This window comes from Struthio camelus, chromosome 3 (genome assembly GCF_040807025.1).
Source record: "Struthio camelus isolate bStrCam1 chromosome 3, bStrCam1.hap1, whole genome shotgun sequence".
Lineage (NCBI taxonomy): Eukaryota > Metazoa > Chordata > Aves > Struthioniformes > Struthionidae > Struthio > Struthio camelus.
In genome coordinates, this window is record NC_090944.1 from 60496837 (window position 1) to 60516633 (window position 19797).

Here is a 19797-nt window from a genome sequence, read left to right on the forward strand (position 1 = left end):
TAAAGCAGAGAAGTATAGCCCAGAATCGTAGGGTCCTTGTGAATCACGGTGGTTCACTATGAATTTTATCAGAAAAGAAGCTCTAAGACATTACATCTCTGCTTTGCTTCCAGGATACCAAGTTACCATTTTCCTATCAGCTGCAGAACAAGACGAACTCTGCCCTTTTATGCATCTGTTTTTCCTCTCCCCACTCCACTAAGTAAAATTTTATATTTTCACCAGACAAAACTCTAGAAAAAAATATTTAATTCATATTTTGGTAGCATTTAACTTTGTCGGTAATGAGCTGGTTCTTGAGGAGGTTTTTTTTTTTTTTTTTTTTTTTTGAACTTAGCTTCTCTCTTTTCCCTTCTGCAATCTTTCAACATGATACTCCTCTCACTTTCTTTTTTTACCCTTTCTTTTAAAATACAGCCCGCCCCTCTTTGCCAGCAGGCAACTGCTTGGATTTTAAGTCCCCTTTCATTCCCTTTTATTCTGAGCTGAGGCTGTAATTGGTGGCAGACAGGACACCAAGTAGCTTAGTATCAAATTGTGCTTCCCAACAGCTTGCGAATGCCCCTCTCCCCACGTTCCCTGTAATCAGTGGGAAGTGGGAACCAACTCAGCTCTCTCTGAGCCATCCACTGGGGAAATGGGGACTGTGGTGGTCACAGTCAGAGCGATCTGAGTACTGAAATTAGGAGAATAATCAGTCACCACAACCTGTGGTGACCAGCCTGTGGCTTTTATCCAGCTCCAAACAGAGTACCACTTCTCTTTCAAATTACCTCCCTTCCTTTCTACTCACATTTACACCCCCCTCCATGCTGCTTTGTATGGCCAACTTCAAAACGACTGGGACAAACACGTCATTTGAGATTACCAGCTCCTGAAGTGTCAGAACGGGCATGTTTTCAAGCATCCACTTAACGTATTAAAACCATAAAGCTAGTTTCTGTAGTTTGGTGCTTACATGGTCTTTGGTCTTTTTCACAGTAAAGAGCAACTCTCCTATTGAAGTCACTCATACAATAAACATACCACTGAATCACAAATCTGTAGTGAGCGAAAACAAGCTTTGCTACTCTGTTCTTATTGCGGATCCTCCACAGTCTTGGTAGTGATAGGGAAGTCTTTTTTTCTTCCAGTTTCAGTGATGTTCTGCCATGAAAGTGTTACAAAACAGAGACAGCATATTAACAGTCGTCTTATACTTACTGCATAAGCTAAAATCCACCTAGTCAAAGTGCCTCAAAATTATATTAAGAAAACTTATTTAATCTCCTCTGATGGCCAATTGTCAATACAGCAACAGCTTGCCAAAAGCAATAACGGTCCCAGACAGACCAGTGTAACTGGAAAGCCCATCAGTTAATGGCTACTGCTTTCATCACGTCCATCGAGGCTAAGAGTTCAAGATCACTGTGAACGCTTTACCCGTTCAGCCTCACTTAGGGACCATCTCTGAGTGAACCCATGCTGGCATTGCAAGTGACTCACTCCCACGGTCACAGAGCCCAGGCTTACAGGAGACTTGGCACTTTTATTCTCCGCTTCTTCTGTCACTCTCTGATGCTGAGACATTTTCCGCATACCCTTCATCCGGAAGCAATTTCTATTTGAAGACTTACTAGAAAAAAAAAGAAACTCCCACAGCCCAGCCCTGTTAAGTCATGTCAGTCACTCCAGCGGACGGGCAGAGAAGAAGAGGCCTTTTTGCTGGCAGGAATTTTTTTTCAATGTCACTGTACCAGTGGACAAAATAATCTTCGGACAAATGACTGTCACCTGCTTTGGGAGATCAGCATAGCAGCATGGCCTTAAGTCTTTTCTCCCTGTCTGCATTTAGTCAGGAAGCTGCCATGTTTCACCTGTGGCCTTCCTGTCATCACATGCATTTTTCTTTACCATGAGATTAGCTCTTGGCATGCTCCCACCTTCACTCACACTGGGCACTGAACCAGCCAGAGAAGGCAGCTCTCGTTAATCATCTTCTGGACATAAATCACACGTCCCACAGCCTGAATTGATTTTTGGATAGGTTTGATCGGTTTAGCTAGCGTTAAGCTATAATGACCTTAAAGCTAGAGCTATTGTATTTAACATCTTGCTTAGCCTTGCTACTTATGAAGATCAAAGTTCCCATACAGGGACTCAGGGAATAGGATCTACAAACCCTTAGCATCGAGGCGGCAGTCACTATAAGCAGTCCTGAGGGCGAGGACCTGGGTTAGCCTTGCCCCTCCCAAAAATCCTGAGCATCTAAGGTCTTGGCCCCTAAGTCTCTCTAAACGGAGAGCAGTCTCCAGAGTAGCCAGCACGCAACTCACCCCTAGTGGCAGCAGTGCTCAAATTGGCCCTTTCTCAGAGAAAACGGGGTGAAGAGCCACTGCGATGACACGGGGGCTCTTCGACACACTGCTCAGTGACCTCCTCACCTGCACACAGTGTCAACAGTCCATGAGGGTGAGCACTGCTCAGAAACACTGTGCCTCAGCTCTCATTTGCATGGTGTTATGATAAGAGTATTGTTTTTCAGTTTGCACAGCTCTTCTGTTGTACAGAAGATCAAAATAACATCACCTCCGCAGGTCCCTCAATGTGATGGTTAGATTGCTGAAGTGGGAGAACTCTCACAAGGGAGCTCTAGAAACTCAGATCTTAAATTACTTATCTGCCTGATTATCAGCAAGAGTTTCGCCCACCAAAGCTAGTGCTGCATACACAGACTTTTAAAATATCATAACTATTCCACCAGCAGCAAAAAATCCAGATTGGAAGAGCAATAATTCTGTGTGCAGCCCTGGCTGAGTACAGAAGTCCTTTTGCAAAGAGCGCATTCAGCCATCTAATCTCAGGGGAGAATGTTCCACTGTCTCGTCTCCGCCAAGGGGAAAAATCCTTTCATTTCTGTTCTTTTGATGTTTTATGCCAGACTCTGCTGGATGCCTGTGGGAACGGATGTTTACTCAAAAGAATAAATGCTGTACACTGGACCCTCAAGTCCCTTCATTAAAGTGGAACAAACACTTGTAGTTTGTTTATGCTGCTCTAGCATTAAGCAAGAGCAGAGAAACCCAGCTCCCTGTTAGCAAAACGTAATGTTATCCATTTCTTACTAGACGTGAAAGCCAACAGCAGACAAATGCATTAGAAATGCGATGAAGGGGCCGAGACAAGAGCAGCCAGCATGGGAGGTTTTCAATAGAAAGCAAATAGTTAAGCAGTAATTCATCCTAAAAAACGTTTGAAGTCTTCTACACATCTACTAACAAGCATTAGGAACCTGAGGCTCAGCACAGAGTAAAGTTCTACCGAGGAACAGTGTGCTTCTCCTGCTTATGCCTCGTGCTTCTCAACCCATCTGCCACTGTTACTTCCCACCCTCAGCAGCTTGACTGGCCTTCTCGGAAAAGCCACCTGCAGCTACCCCTACAGCCTGCACCCTCACAGGGCTGTGTCCTCCCCTCACGCGATTCACCAAAAGGCAAAAACCGCCAAAAGGAAGCAAGACCTGTGACTGTGTTCATGTGTGGAAGGCAGGAGAAAGGGCTCAGACTATTGTAAAATGGTTGTGCATAATACACAGCATTTCAGCTGCAAGACCCTCTGTTGTCATTTATTAATATAGTGCCCACAGGTGGCTTCAAAATTCAAGTAATTGAAGAGAAGGCTCAAAGTTACCATCTGCAAAAAGTCTTTAGCACACCTAAAAGAACTTCTGTTATAGGAAAGTAACATGTACAATTGAGTAGTTCTAATTAAATCCGATGGAGGACCTGGTGCTCACCCGCACTAGCCAGAGCAATAAAGTCCTTTAAGACTACATCCTTCAGGGGGATTACTTTCACTCCATTTCTGGTCCACGGTGCCAACCTCCTCCTCTTCTCCTGTAGTCGCTGTTTGTCTGCCCACTCCTGCTGTTTGCTTGCAATGAGGGCAGGAAGAAGGCAGCACATTCCTGAAAACGTGCAGAGCAGAACAAGGAGTATTCTGAAGAGCCTACCACTGCTTGCAAGAATCTCAGATTTCATCTCAGGTGGGCAAATGGGAGGGGAAAAGGAGAGCTTTTGTGGCTTTGATCTCTGTATTGCAGATTTTCGAGAACGGGAGGGATACCTTAAACTGCCATCACAATCAAAAATGACGGCAGACAGAATCCAGATACTAAGGGGAAAGTACTCAGACAAGAGATGTTCAATCCTAATGAAAAGCTGTAAACTAGAGATGGAGAAACAGGCTCATTGTTGACTACTAGGAGAAAGTGGAGACAAATGTGAAAAAAAAACAAAAAAAAAAGTCTACATTTTTTTAGAGAGCTTCTAAGGAAATTTCTCTACAGAAATTGTTAATGTCAATTAGCCCCCAGAAACTGTGAGAAAGATGGGTGGTGGAGAAAGAACCAGTTCCCTACGGAAAGGAGGTTGCTCTCCATTCTTACCAAGTTAATGTAAATGTTATGAACTACCATTCTGACTACATAGTCAACACCTTGGCTGAATTAAAACTTTACAGGCTCATGTTACCGTGCTTAAGTGAGTGCTAACGGAGCAAAACAAACTAGTTGGGGAGCATGAATACAGGTCCGAACTCAGCAGGTGCCCTGCACCTTGTATCTGGTATCATCTTGTCTCTCTCAGAGGCAGGGGAGAGGTTCCTGAGACTCCTGCTGAATTCAAATTTCAGTGAGAGATGAGAACTGAGAGCAACTGGCTCTTTACAGAAGCAACATACCAATGATGACTCCGCGTCATGCTGCATGCTGCAGCATCGCTGGTGTCGCAGTGAGTCCAGTGACTCCTCTGAATACAACCGCTTCACACGGAAATCGTGGTATGCTGGTCTTGAAAAGATGGTGGAATGGCATATCAGTGCATTGAATTGTGCCGGGAATTGAATGCAGCTTCTACAGTCCTCTAGTAAAGCTAGGGCAAAGAAAGATTTTGAATACCTGATTTTTCTGAAGGGTTTTCCTTAATAACAACAAAAAAGCAACAAAAAAGAAGACAAAATCCTCAAAAAATCCTCTTTCTTTTTTCACTATTAGCAAACAAAAATATGTTTTCATAGGGTTTTTTTTTCCTGTTTCAACAGTGAAATATTTTCATTACAATTCAGGCGTTGAACTAGCCCTTTTCCTAGAGGAAGAAAAGGCTATGGATTGCACTACCTCCAGCCAACATTTTCATTAAAAGCTCTTCACTGCATGCCTGATAACTGCATACTAAACAGCATCTTCAGATTGCTCCCTAGTAGCATTCTTAACAGTATCTTGAGAACTGCTCCTGGTGAAGGAGGAGGAGGGAATCCAAAGAAGGCAAAAGGAAACGGAAGGGACCATGAGAAAACCTTGCAAAGAAATGTGCACAATGCAATTCCTGTATATGATACAGACAGTGGGAGAGGTGGTGAGCAGTAACTCTACATTAAAAGATTTTTGCTCCAGAAACATGAGATTGTCAAGCCCACCTCTGCCTGCAGCCAAACTTTTCAGTCTAGTTATGATTAAAATACTATACACTGCAACAGCCTCGGCTGACTAAGCACATCCAGAGCAATTACTACCTTGATTTCATTATCAATAAAACTAAAAATATATTTTATATATATATATATATATCCAGGAAAGAAAAACTGTGCATCAGGAGCCTGTAGGTTACTCAGGAGCAACCATTACAAGGTTATAGAAGGTATATTTCCTGCTGCAATCAGAAACATCTGCACCCGTTCAACTTCCACTTACTTTTCAGCAACTGGAGTAAAATTTGCTATCTCATTGACAGAGCCACAAGTGCAAGGCCCACACATGGTAACAATTAGTGCTCAAATTTCAGCTCTGGTGTAACTCCAAAGAAATCGGTCACATTACACAGAGAATGAATTTGGCCCAGCATGTATAAACATAACCTCAAAGCGACTGAATGTGTGTTATGAGCAATAAGTCTCGCATGAACTCATAAACCAAATTAGAGAGCTAGAGGCAGATGCATATTGTTGAATAGCACACTCTCCCGTGCTTTTGAGTTTTTGCTTTAATGGGATGACTTAAAAAATATATTAGCTTTACATTTTCTAGCTAGTTTGCCTGATGTTGTCTCTGATGCTCTCCCTTTCAGCACAATCAGCATGGAAATCAGGCACAGGAGAGAAGGTTGCAGAAGTGAGCAGAAGCGCACTGGAGCACACTTAGCTCTTCGGGAGTATATTTACGTGTAAAATGGACAACAGGCCCCTTACAGGCTGAGAGGACCCAAAGGCTGCTGGCTGCGGCATCTACAAAGGAAAAACTGTCACCGGATCAAACATTTCAGATGGCTCTGTGCTCAGCATCTAAGTGTGGAGTCACCGCCTCTGTTTCCTGCATCCGTCAGTTTTGCTCTGCATGCACCCTGAGGTTGCTGTGCCCCTGCACAGGAGGCCTCCTCCTATATCCCTTCATATCTTTCTAGTCCCACACAGACATATGGGGCTGGAGCTGGAGGATGCTGAAACAAACTAAAATATATGATTCTTAAGGGTGCACTCCCTCATCCTTCCTCAAGCTAGCCCCGGGACCCCTTTCCTGCTCCCACTGCATGTGCTCGCATTGCAGACCGCGTCTGCACAGACAGCCCCCCAAATACCACCGACACCGCTCTTGCCTGTGCTGGAACAACAGCGCACATGGGCAAGTCTCCACGTCTTATCCCTTCTCAGTTCCTTCTGGATCTGTTACACATGCACATATTACCCACGTGGCTCAGGTCACATCTGCTAGTATTTCCCCACTACTTGCTAATAAAACAAGAGTCCAAATACCCGCATGCTGTACATCTCTACAACAGACATACACGGTTCATAGCAGTGAGAGACCGTGACCCTCAGGAACTACCAGGAAACTGTAAAGCGCTTTCTTAATTAAAAATGATTCCAAATGTCCAGTCTGAGAGCTGTTGAAGTAATTCTCTGCCAGGAAAATGAGCTAGAAAAGCAAGAACCAAGTACTAGTTCTCTGGGTGTTCCAATAATTTCATACAGCTCTTGTGAGAGGGGAAATGCTTCTTGTACCCTCTTCACCCTCCCTCCAACGACGCTAAATGGCATTTAGCGATTACAGAGCTGAAAGACAAAATTATTGAAGTGTTACTGACAAACTTTCGCCCCCCTCTTCTGCTTTAAAAACACGCTCTAAAAAAATAAACACACACGCCCCCCGCCCCCCTCACTGTAAAGACATTCATCAGATGAGAGCAGCACTGTGTTATACCGTAGCAGTGCCGAAGAGCAGCCTGGGCCGTGGGACAGAAATTTGCCTTTTGCTGGTGACAGCTCTCCGTCAGAGCAAGGCTGACCTCCCGCTTGCTACACAGAGGTCGGGCAAAGGCTGAGAGCGCTGTCGCCCAGGGGGAACGCTCTGCCTAGGGGCCAAGTTTAGAAAAGCATTGACATCACTGAAGGTGCGCAGAGAGAAGACTAGGAAGACTGAATAGATGGGCAGCCACCAGACTCACCTGAACTCTGCCTCTGTGATACTGGGGCAAGTCACTCAAGGCGGGATGCATCTCACTCAGCCGCTGACATTGAAATCCGAAGCAGCTGTCCAAACTCCCTCTATAGACCAGCGAGAGGAATGGGAACTTCCAAAGGGCAATTTGAGATGTGCAATTCACATCAACTGGCCTGTTTTAAACAGCTCTTCTTGGATAAAATGAACAGCACCCAAAAGGCTTCCCTTTTTTTCCCTGAAGTTTATGAGGACCCTGACAGCTATCTCAAATGTAGATACATAAATTAATTGAGTTTAGTCCTGCACTTCTCCATCTCTTGGCAGGTCATTTATGTAGACTACAAGCTCTTACACTTACAGAATTATATCTGCCTGATACAAAAGGGTCCAGTGCTAACGTGGGACTTTACTGTACAGATATACTCCTACTATAAATAGGCCAGGACGAACCATTCACACTTTAAAGAAACAGTGCTTTGGGACAATAATCCTTTCCGGTGTGCCATACAGAAACTGGTGTAACAGAGATAGTCTGATGTGTCCACATAAAAGCAAGTGGGATGATAAGCGGTAGCAGTGCAGATATTTCCAGGGGAGGAAGGGGAGTATGACTGTCAGTGCCTGAGCCCTAGCTGAGATCCCATCAGGAATTCTTGATGCTGCTCTGATCATTCATGTTTCAGTTGCAAGCGGAGCAGAGAAACACGTGTTCTGATTTGGAAATGCAGCATCTCTCTTACCAGAGGAGACTTAGAGAGGTTGGTATAATAACCTTACCAAACTAAAGGCAGTTCTTTATAAGTATATCTGGATGGTAAATAACAGCTGCAGAAAAAAAGTCATTTAAGCCTAAAGACTATTGATAGCATAAGAAAACCTGGATCGGAAAATAATGAGGCTTAAAAAAATCAGACAAAGGGTTTTTTTTTTTTTTTTCCTTCTAGGACTGAGAGTCCACAAAAGCTCCAAGTAAGTAAAGCAAAGAAGAAAAAATTAAGCACTTTCAAGGCAAAACTCCAAACATTTACTAAGGATTTGTACAATGCAGTGATACAAGAGATCCAGTCTCATCTGGTGCTTCTGATGCTAAGCCAAATGCAGCAGAGTACAGATCTGACTGTGTGCCTTCACGCCAGTAGACTGAACTGGGCTGCCCTCTGGCCGCAGCAGCAAAGGCCAAGGACACACCTGGGCTTCTGAGTCCTGAGCCTGGACTCCAACATCAGGAAAGAGACTGGTCTGCGAGCGCTCATCAGCCAAAGCATAGGTACTCAGGACCTTCTGTGAGTTAAGATGGCAGCTGAGCATGGTTTGTAAACACCACTGGCATCCAGATGTTGGGACTTGAGCACAAAAGTGAACATAACTCACACTACCAAACCCCAGTGTCCCTGTGCAACTGGTGAGCGTACCTTTATGAAAGACAGTCAGTTAAATGTTATTGTCTAGGTCAGAAGCAGGGTCAAGAATTCACAAGACTCTTCTGGCCCCTGCAGTACTGAGATGCACACAGCAATGAGGAACCGCATGGATTTGATTGCTCTGAAACCAGAAGCTGGACTTTTCTCAACCTTGAGAGTTTTAATTTTTAGTTTTGCTAATCAAATCTCCAAACACAACCAACTCCTTCTACAATTATTGTTAGGATTTTAATTCATAATTATTTGTTTACTGCCAACACAGCTGATTTTATATCAGAATGGTAAGTCAATTTTCTTTAGTCTTTGCTCTTTCACACCAATCTTCACAAAACTAAAAGTGCAGCATGAAATAAGACTTTATAGCATCTGCTTTAGCAGATGAAGGCAAGTGATAAATTACTTGCCTAGGAGGAGATAAGGTTATTAATCAGCATGGCTGCAGGGCGTAATGCTTTGAAGTTGTGTTGGGTATTAAATAACAGGTGAAAGGGAGGAGGTTTTTGCTTTTTAAACCTTAAATCTAAGCTTGTTCTATAAAATGAAGCCAGCATCTGTTTAGTCATCATGCAAACAACTCTTCATGCAGAAACTAGTGTAAATTACAGCCTTCAAATCAAAGTCAGGACCTAAAGATTGCTTTGCATCTCTTTTAATAGTAAAAAGCGGGCCTGACACAATTTGGTCTTCTATGCAATTTGTTAACGATCATTTGAACGGGAAGAGTTGAATGCAACTCTCTGCCATTCTTTGAAAGTTATGCCCACTGGGCATTTCCCTGATTAAATGCAGATCTTTGCATTCTTAGACTCTCCTTTTTCGTTTAATTTGTCTATCAAGAAAGCATCTCAGCCACTTGCACAGTTCCATACTGCTGCCCTATATCACCAAGGAATGCAAATTCCTGACTCATAGCACTTACTGATGGCATCACAAGAGGTTTGACCTACAGAGCTCCTGAAGGAGGAAAGCTACTACTGAATTAAGAGTTTGCATGTGTGAATATGCATGATTTATTTGTGAATATACACTCAAGATAGAATGAACTCTCTCTTGCCTCTGCCACTCAGGGCCTCTCTGTCAGAAGTTTTTAATTTTGCTTTGCAGCACAAACTTTAAAATACACGTAGCAGCTAGGTTTGAATTTCAGGTTAAGCATTAAGACTTTTTGGAGAGAGATGTTATGCTGGAGCTTGGGGAGGGAGTTTACATTTCAATACAGATTTTCCCTTATATTTTACTGCATACGAAAATCTGAGCTGCGCAGAACCTAGCGACCTTCCGAGGAGGACATCAATAATATATACAAAGCACATCTAGACTGGGACTAGATGAATGGCTTATTTAGACAGCTGACTCAGCCCTATTGTAACAACTGCAATTCAAACTGATGTCCGCTTGCAAGAAGTTGGTACCAGCTGCTTCCTGTGACTAGTCTAGGAGAGCACTGGAATATATATCTGACACTGTCTCCCACAACTACTCTTGTATTTGAGGTAGGACGTTATGAGCCGCATGAGTGGACAACCAGATGGGAAAAAAAAAAATGGTTGGATGGTCAGGCTTAGAGGGTAGTAGTAGTCATATTCTGTCTGGAGGCCAGTTACAAGAAGAGTGTCACAGGGGTCTATATTAAGATTTGTCCTGTTTAATATCTTTAGCAGCAGTCTGAAGGAGGTGATGGCCTGCACTCTTGGCAAGTCTGCAGATGACACCAAATTGGTGAGACCAGTCACTACACTCAAGGGCAGAGCTGCCATCCAGAGGGACCCAGACAGGCTGGAGGAGTGGGCCAACAAGAACAGGATGAAATTCAACCAGGACAAACGCCAAGTCCTTCAACAGGGGAGGCAGGACCCCCTGCAATGATGTGGGCCGGGGACTGCCTGGTTGGGGAGTAGCTTTGCAGAAAAGGCCCTGGGGATCACGCCACAAAGAAGGCCAACAGGACTTGAAGCTGTATTAGCAGGAAAATAGCCTGTAGATCAAGAGAGGTGATGATCCTCCTGCACTGAGCACTTGGGTGAGCACATCCAGACACATCTAGACTGTGTCCAGTTTTGGGCCCCCCTAATATAAGACAGACACTGTTAAACTGAGGTGAGTTCAGCAGGGAATCACCAAGATGATCAGGGGCTGGAGTACTTGCCCTGTATGGAAAGGCTGCGAGAATAGAGCTTGGTCAGCCTGGAGAAGAGATAGCTTCGGGGGAACCTAACAGCAGCCCCCCAGCACCTACCAAAAGGTTATCAAGAAGACACAGCCAGGCTGTTCAGCAGCACTTGGCAGGCGGACAAGAGACATTAGGCATAAATTGAAATAAGACAGGTACGACGGACTGGATGCTAGGAAAACACTTTTTCACAATGAGGACAGTCAAGCAGTGTTAATAGGACACCCAGAGAGGTTGTGCAGTCTCTACTTTGGAGAAAATTCAGAGGTTTCCAAGACCCAACTGGATAAAGCCCTGAGCAACTTCATCAGATCTCACAGCTGACCTTGGGGTTGGACTAGAGACCTCTCAAGGTCCCTTGCTAACTTGAATTATCTTGTGATCCTGTATGATGGAAGTTCCTGTCCAGCTATCACTAATCCATGGGGAATACCAATACTGTAGCATCCTTACCCCAGCAGTCAGTAGCAGAACATGAAGAAATTAGCTTTCAAAAAGTGGAACTCTACTACAATGAGAAAGAAAATCTTAAGCAGTGGTTTTTCTCCTTTTTTTTCATTATTCATCAGCAGTGCATTACAGAGTGCACATATTCAGCAACCGCCTATGCCAGAATCAGAAGAAAGAAAAAGATAAGTAAGATCAATTTTGATATCTTTACCCTCTCCTGTGGCCAATAATATATTGCTCTCCTCAGAATACACACCAATACATTTTCAATCTAGATTTTTGTACCAGAAAACAGGACTCTGACTATATCCTTCGGACATTATTCCAGTGTTTAAAAAATGTCACTCTAGCAATTTCCCAAAATATTGACTGCATGCTTCCGTTCTCAGTCTCATCCTAATATAGCGCTAGTAATCCCTCTGTCTCCATGCTATTTACACTCCTCAGAGAAACAGACGACTGTTATGTCACGTAGCCAATTGGACATCTCAAGTTCTTTTAATGTTTCCTCAAAACCATTCCAACACCAGGAAAAAAAGTCTGCATCTCTTGTCATAATATCAGAATGGATTTCCATTTCTGGGGAAGTGGTCCCAGCACTGACTGCAGAATAGCAGGTGAACTCTCATCAAAGCGGGAAATAAGCCCACTCCAGTTCTTTCATGTCGTCGCACACAAACCCCCCGAATGCCGTGTCTTCTTCTCAAGGTTACTGTGAGAAGAACTAAAGGATGCCTTGTCTGTCCTCTCTTCATCAGCCTGATCCAAAGTCCCTGACGTCAGTGGAAATATTCCCATTCACTTGGAGGGCCTTGGATCAAGTCCCAAATCTTAAAGAATAAAAGCAAGGAAAAAATGAGACATTAGCTTCAAATGAAGTTGCTTGGAATTCCTGCCTTGAAGTGGGAACAGAACAACTTTGAGAGTAGGCGGAAGGTCTTTTTAAAATCAAAAAGAATGACAGGAAGAGAATGTTTTAAATTTCTAATTGAAAAAAGCGCTTTGGAAAACATTCTGTGAAAAAGTTTTGCATTAACTTATTTATTCAGTCAAGGGAATATTCCACTCACATTCTGTGGAAAAATGAAAACCTGAATGTCACAGTATTTACTTTGATGTTCTCTTCATAAATTGGAGCTTATTGGAGTCTTTGTGCAACATACAACTTCTGAGACTGCCTTCCAATTAAAGAAAAACTAAATAGAACCATGTTAGTAGAACTGGTTCATTCAGATATTTCACAAATAGGAAGTGACAGAACATTGCACAGTGCATAATGGCTTTATTCTCACTGGGTGAAATTCATCTCCTGACTTAATTAATGCAATAGTTCTGCACAAGGGAGCTACCTGAATGCTAACAGAAACGGTGCTAACAACGCACCAACACACTCAACCAAACCCTACGCAATGCGTATACAGCTACAGAAAAGCCTGATTCCGTGTGTTAGACGTGCATTATGTTCCTTGGCTGCCCTCCAGCAGGGTGCTTTCACGTAAGGTAACTCTCACCCAGAAAGTTATATGCTTAGAATTCATAGCTACAATCTTCCAGTTCACAGAAGGTCTTACGATCACTCCATAGTACCCTGATAACCAAATAACTATTCTCAGGAGGTCTGGTGTATTACAAGATTCATATGCCTTTTCTGGATCAGGTTGCTATTCATTTGCTCTGTGACTAATTTTTCTAATATCAAAACAAATATTCTAAGGCACATGTCAAAGGAAAGCCATCTCTCTCTCTCTCTCTCTCTCCCCAGATGTTTCACTAATGCAGTCTAGAACAGTTACAGTATGACTAAGTAGTAGGAAAAAGCTTTTTTTTCCTGTTTTTATCTTTAAAACGGTTCAATCAGGAGTGCTGAACCGAAAGAAAATACTAAAGACAAGCAAGAAACGAAGTGAAAAGGACATCTTGCACTTTATAATAACAAACTTATGTTGCACTGCCTGCTCTGTAAATCCTACAGAAGAGCTCCTCCTTAGCTCAGGCTGCCTCTTTCTTAAAAAACAAAGACACGCGGAGTGTGCTGCAGGCAATGAAGCATATTAGCATTTTAACTCATGCTAGTATAACCTCTGAGGGAAAAACTGTCTTGAAAGCTACCTAAGTCTGTGCGTCAGGAACTTCCTCAAATGTGTTTTGGCAACAATTATTCGAGACATGGAGATTTCTGATGTTTTTACAGTTGCCTAAAAAGAAATTGGGCAACTTCAAAAAACCAGATTGCTGCCAATTTCAAAACAGGATGTTTTTGTTATTGATGACTGTAATTGGGATTAGTGACCTTGCAAATGTAAACAACCCATCCATTACCTCTTCTTGTCTAATTATTGTTGCAATTTTTTCCCCTCTTTATAAAACCGTGCTGTATGGATCGCTTAGCGCTCCTAATCAGGCAATGACCAAACCTACCACAGAACTGAAAATACTTGCAGCCAGCGTCACCAGCTAGTTGAAGGGAAAACGAAGAGAAGAGAAGGAAAGTATTTAGTATACGGCTAGCGATTTAAAATCAAGGTGGCTGTTATCCGCACATAGAAAAAAGAAGATAGAAAAGACATCCCCACAAGAAGATACACTACAAGTATTTCTGAAGGAAGAATCACTGTCAGGAGATAACCTTGGAAAGCATCTGAGCCCCTGAGGTGGCAAGAAGGAAAGTTCTGCGGTTTCCCAGCACTTTATCTTGCAGTTAGAAGTGTGATACTCGAGACCTCACCTTCTGATGTCCAAATTCATTCAATATTGTGCCCAGCTTCTTTGTGTTGCTGTGAAGTTTATGAGCAGCAATGGCAGGATTGGGATCCCTCCAGTCGATGGACAGGCGATGATACCAGAGGTGCCGTCCCTCCTGAACGTGCGCCGACTTGATGCTGGGATCAAAGCGATGAACTTCGCATCCGCTGTTAGCCATGTTCACCTCAAACTGGTTGTCATCATTGCCCAGCCTACAAAACAAAGACAACATAACTTCTGGAGCTGCAAAAAAATATGTTAGTAAAAGCAGAATATTCTGAGGACTCACAGGCATGTAAGAAGGGATAATTCTACCAGTTCATTTCCGAAGTAAAGTAGAAGAGCTCTTGGGCTACTTTTTGGGGTTCATCCACAGCGCTGAGATAACCCTAATTATGATGAGACCACCAGAAATAAAGCTGATGGACCGTAACCATGCCTGCTGAAGTTTTGGAATAAGTAGTGAGATAAAGGAAATTTAAATAAATATGTGTTTTTCCCCAATGTCACATGCTTAAGTGATCTCATGAAACTTCTATGAATCAAAAATTTCATGAGAATGAAACTATTTCAGTCACACTGGATGAACCAAACTCATCAGAAAACTTAAGCACAGTCTAATATACTGCACATTTTAAGGAAGGACTCCTCTCAAGACAAGCAGTAAACCATTTTTAGCCAGGCAAATAACTATCCCAAGGAATTGATTTCTTAATTCAGAAGGTGACTTCATTTATAAGAGAGCAAATTAAACATTCACACCTTAGTGTTGCCATTAATACAAGCACTTAGTACAATTATCAGCCTATCCATATTCCCCTATTTTCAATCTGCTTTCTCTTGACAAGATTGTAATAGAATCTTTAGTCCCCAGTGCACAAACTTCCAATAACCAAGGTATATGCAGAAGAGTAGATACATTTAAAATATACACTAAACTGTTTTGTAAAATCAGGCATATTTCCTACTACATCTATAATCTGGAGTCACAAACACAAACCACAATGGCCACCAATAAAGACAGGACCCAGGAACTAAGTGCCTCTCTTTTTCCATGTATATGAAGATAAAAATGCAAATTTAAAACTAAATTCTTCCCAAGAGCAGCAGAAATGGTACACAAGCTTAGAGAAAGATTGCTGCTAATTTGACACACCCAAAAGGAAGAGGAAAGATGAGCAGTGCCATAATACAAAAAATAGTATCGTCTCTGTCCTTGTGTCCACAAGGAAAGGTGTACTGACATTAAATTGCCTTACGAGGCTGTGCCATATTCCTACCCCATACAACCAAATGACTGGCACAGAGTCCACTAAAACTAACAACATCTGGTATTTGCCACTACCGTCACACGTCTGCACCTCAGGCCTGCCGTACAGCGTAGAATATGATATCCACTTCACCCCTGTCCCTCCAAGCATGGTTCAATTCATGCACTAAACCTTAAACGTAATTGAAATTATGCTGTAGAATTATGCACGCATGGAACATGGGGAAGAGACTCAAGATTTTTAAACTAGAGTTTCAACCAACTGCACTAACTGAAAATATCCACCAGGTCCTAACAGCACGGCATTTATCTGTCACAGACAAACCATTATCAGGCAGTGCACCTGCTATATGGCAGCACAACTACCCTTAGGCACATATTTTTTAAAGGGTGTGAATCTGAGATAATTCCAGTCATTTGAATCAACAGGTAAAACGTAACACATTCGAAATCATCCTACGCTGCGATACAGCATTAAACCAGTACTAAATGATATACATAGCAACATTTTGGTAAACTAAAACAAATCCAACTTCTGAAACAATGTTTGGAAGAGCATGTATTTTGGAAGTTATGAATACGGCATCACTTCTGCTGCACAGTATGCTAATGTCCTATTAGGATGGCTTCCACTGAACAGGAAGGATGGGAAATCTTGGGTAAGGAAAAGGATACAGGGCTTGCAAAAACAGGTTAGCGTGCTTTTAAGAATGATTTTATTTCACAGGATTTCAGCTTATAAAAACGTACAGCATGGAAAGAGAGTTTTCTTTTAATGCATTCAATACACACGAGGAAAAAAGTTCAGAAGTTAGTCAAGTGAATGGAAACACTTGTTTGCTCATGACGTTCTATAGATGGGACGCAGATGAATGAAGACCAATGTAATCCCTTTGGAATGAGAAGCTGGCTAAAAACAAACAAAATGGGAATTGTTTGGGACAATTAAGGCATTAGAGTGATGAGCATATTAGTGACTGGTGGACACACGTTATCTGTGATATGCTTCCAACAGTTCCAGCTGATTTGTTCTGGAGGGCCAGATGCTTCTGGGCGTCCTTCAAACAGATTGTTACTCAAGTGTGGCTGCATAGTGAGATTCACAGTGGCGTAAAACGGAAAAAAATAGCCGAGGGACAGGAAGGTGCTGGTATATCTTCTGACTCCTCGGCCTGCAGCTCACATTTATGCTGGAAGAGAGAGCTAATCAGCAACAAATATTAACAAGAGAAAACAACATTCAAAAGAACTGCAAACTGCTTTGCAATATTCCAGGCTCATGCGTGACCATGCTAAGTGCTAACGCAGCATGAAAAAAGTAAACAAATGAGATTTCCTGAGAGAGATTTTACATTCTTTTGAAAGGATTATGATCTTAACAGAAGTGTGTTGAGGTCACAAAACACTAGAGAGGCCCTTCCCCACCAGCGGGAGAGAGCAGCTGCCGTCTTCTGTAACAGCAACATGAAAAATGCAAAAGACGCTGACCTATTTTTACCATAAAGGAGAAGACCGAACTTGGTCACACGGTCAATAGTTGCACGCAATCCCCTGTAGCAGGGGTAAAGGTGAGCTTTAAAAGGAGAAGAAACAACATCCAGCGAAGGGACCCTTCCTGCCTGCGTGCGAGTGGAATAAAAGGGCTCTGCGGGCACCGCTCCCAGGCGGCAGGGCAGGCAAGCCCATCAAGGAGACAGAGCGGCATACCAGGGGCAGACGGGCCGGCGGTGTCCTTTGGCTATCCTCTGCTTGCAGGGTTCGCAGAAGGTCACGGTGAACCGAGCCTCACACTTCCAATAAGCCCTGGGCTGGAGCTTGCACTGCATCAGGCGGGCCCCCACATTCACCTGGAGCACAGCGAACGTGCAGGCGGCACAAGGGCGGCTGCATCACCTCCACCGCAGCTGCCACGGCTCTAGGTGACAGCCACAGCTATCCCAGCCTGCTGCTTGCAGGTGCTCTGGCTTCCAAAGGGATCACCGAACAGAGGTGTAAAAACATGCATGCTCTTTTGGTGTTTGTTGTTGTTGTTTTCCTCCCTCAAAGGAAGATAGCCAAGCTCTGCAACCGGGGAGAAAAGAAGCCTTCCCTGCCTGGACCCTGAGTCCCCTTCATTTTAAGGTCCTCCTGGAAAGTCTTTCTTATGGTCTTGCAGTGACCATTTAAAACCTCTGCTGCTAAGTTTCTGAAATCCTATTCATTTGTATTATCCCAGCCTGAGCGCCTGCCTGTTGTGTTTGTTACAGACTTAGTTTAATCTAAGCAGATTTAGCACTAATAACTAGAGCTCACTAATGCAGATTGCAATTACATGTCATACTGGGAAATCCTATCCCCCAAGCAAAAACATTGCTGCCTCACAGTAATGGAAGCAACTAATACTAATCTAAAAAGACCTCCAGAGGTTTCAGACACTGCTCGCTCCCATTCACGTGTAACCTCTTCTACAGCCCTCATGAAGGCAGAGTACAAGCAGTATGTTTTGTTCAATTTTTCATGATGCATGGATCTAATTCAGGATTCCCAGTAACACTCACGCTGAACTTTCGCATTTGTGCTCCCTCTGTCCTCTCCACAGAGAATGTTCTTCGCTGAAAGCAGCTGCTCTCCGTTTGCTCTTTATGAAGTGCACGAGACAGCAGAAACATTTAAAGGGGATTTTTGTCTTAATCGGAGCAAAATTACTTATCTGCCTGTCATAAACTAAAGGAAGTCAGTCTGGCAGAAGAATTAAGCAGTAATAAGCTCCAAAGGCTGCAAAAGGAATCTGAAGGATTAAAGACTACTCCTCCTCAACCCCAAATATCTCTTTACTTTTTTAGCTGTTTCTTGAGATACCTCATTCCTGGGTATCTATTGCACGTGTGAGTATGATGATTGATGGCAAAGTCAACATCAGTTTCAATCTCTGCTAAGCTTACTGTTCCATCAGAACAGAAAATCTGGTATTTGGGTTCCCTATACCACATCAAAAACAGCACCACATACAAAGTACCGATGGGGTATACACTCACCAATTGAGATCTGTTCAAAAAACACCAGCAAGTTATCTTTGGGTCCATCGGCTTTGTGCCAGATCTGTCCTAGCACAGCTGACAAACTCTGCATTGTGTCTACCGGCTAATTCAACAGAAATACATTTCTCAACCTACGCCTGGCCCATCTTAAAGGGACAGAGGGACATTAACGTTGGAAGATAGATCTAGTATTAATAATCATGTAACTTGCAGAGTAAGGTTCATGATCCATTCCATCAAACTTTGAGGACTTCACTAAGACACCTGAAGTCAGCAGCCATGTTATCCTAGGCTCCCTCTCAAATCAAAAGAAAGCCATAGGTACTTCCAGAAGGTTATTCAGCTTAGCTGATTTTCCACCTGAATGTGCCTTCCTCTCTCCCACTGACTGTTAGAAGGAGCCTCAGGCAATGAACCAGTACTACAGCTGAGCAGGAAAAGTTTGGACCTAAGTGTGGGTTAATATAGCACCTCCCAACTTCCACAGGAAGTGAAAAGGTGTTTTTTTTTTTTTTAATTTAACACCTACATTTTGCATTAAAGATAGGTCAGTATCATTTAAAATGGATTATGAAGAATGCTCAGAAAATAAGCAGCAAGAATAGTCGAGGGGAGCTTGCTTTCCACAGACACGGTCCATCTCTAAAGAGCAATTTTTTTCTGCCACCGAGCAATAAGGCTGACCGATATCTGAGAGCATCTTGCTCTCTCAGGAGTTTGGTCTTTACAGCTCAATGGTCTTTACACCACAATGGTCTTTACACCACTTGATCCAAAGCCCACTCAAGTTAATAGAAAATACTCCCTTTGACTGTAGTAGGCTCTGGATCCACTCTATGTTAACTGCTGATGCTAACTGCTGTGTGCTAATCCCTGAGAAACGATATCCCAAAAGCTCTTTGCCATGGAAGGTTTCTAAACCCACAACAGCAAAAATCACAGAAATAAACTGTGCTGATTCAGGGGAGATGGGGGTCTTTCAATATATCTCTAACCTGAAGCTGGCTCCAGGAAAACAAATAGCAAGTTTTATTAGATGGCAGTCATTTGGTGATCTGCATGAAATGAGGTCCAGATCCCAATCATCATTCTCATAATCAAACTATGCCCTGCTGTAAAATGTAAAAGGCCAGAGGTTTGATAAACTTGGAAGGACAAGGGAGTTCAGTCTTCAGAGAAGTAGAGTGTTATTATTAGCAGGGAAACTAGCTACATTTGTAGTTTTACTACCTTGTTCTGTGAAGAGTGAACATTTC

General features: G+C 43.0%; 1 protein-coding gene across 1 annotated transcript in view; it reads right to left on the reverse strand.

Annotated features, from left to right (window-relative positions):
• The window catches only part of METTL24 (methyltransferase like 24), a 59586-nt gene that overhangs the window by 8626 nt on the left and 31163 nt on the right, over window positions 1–19797 (reverse strand). The window contains exon 4 of the mRNA XM_068938017.1: window positions 14238–14466. Within this exon, the coding sequence (XP_068794118.1) occupies window positions 14238–14466 (229 nt within the window). The remainder of the gene's footprint in view (window positions 1–14237; window positions 14467–19797) is intronic.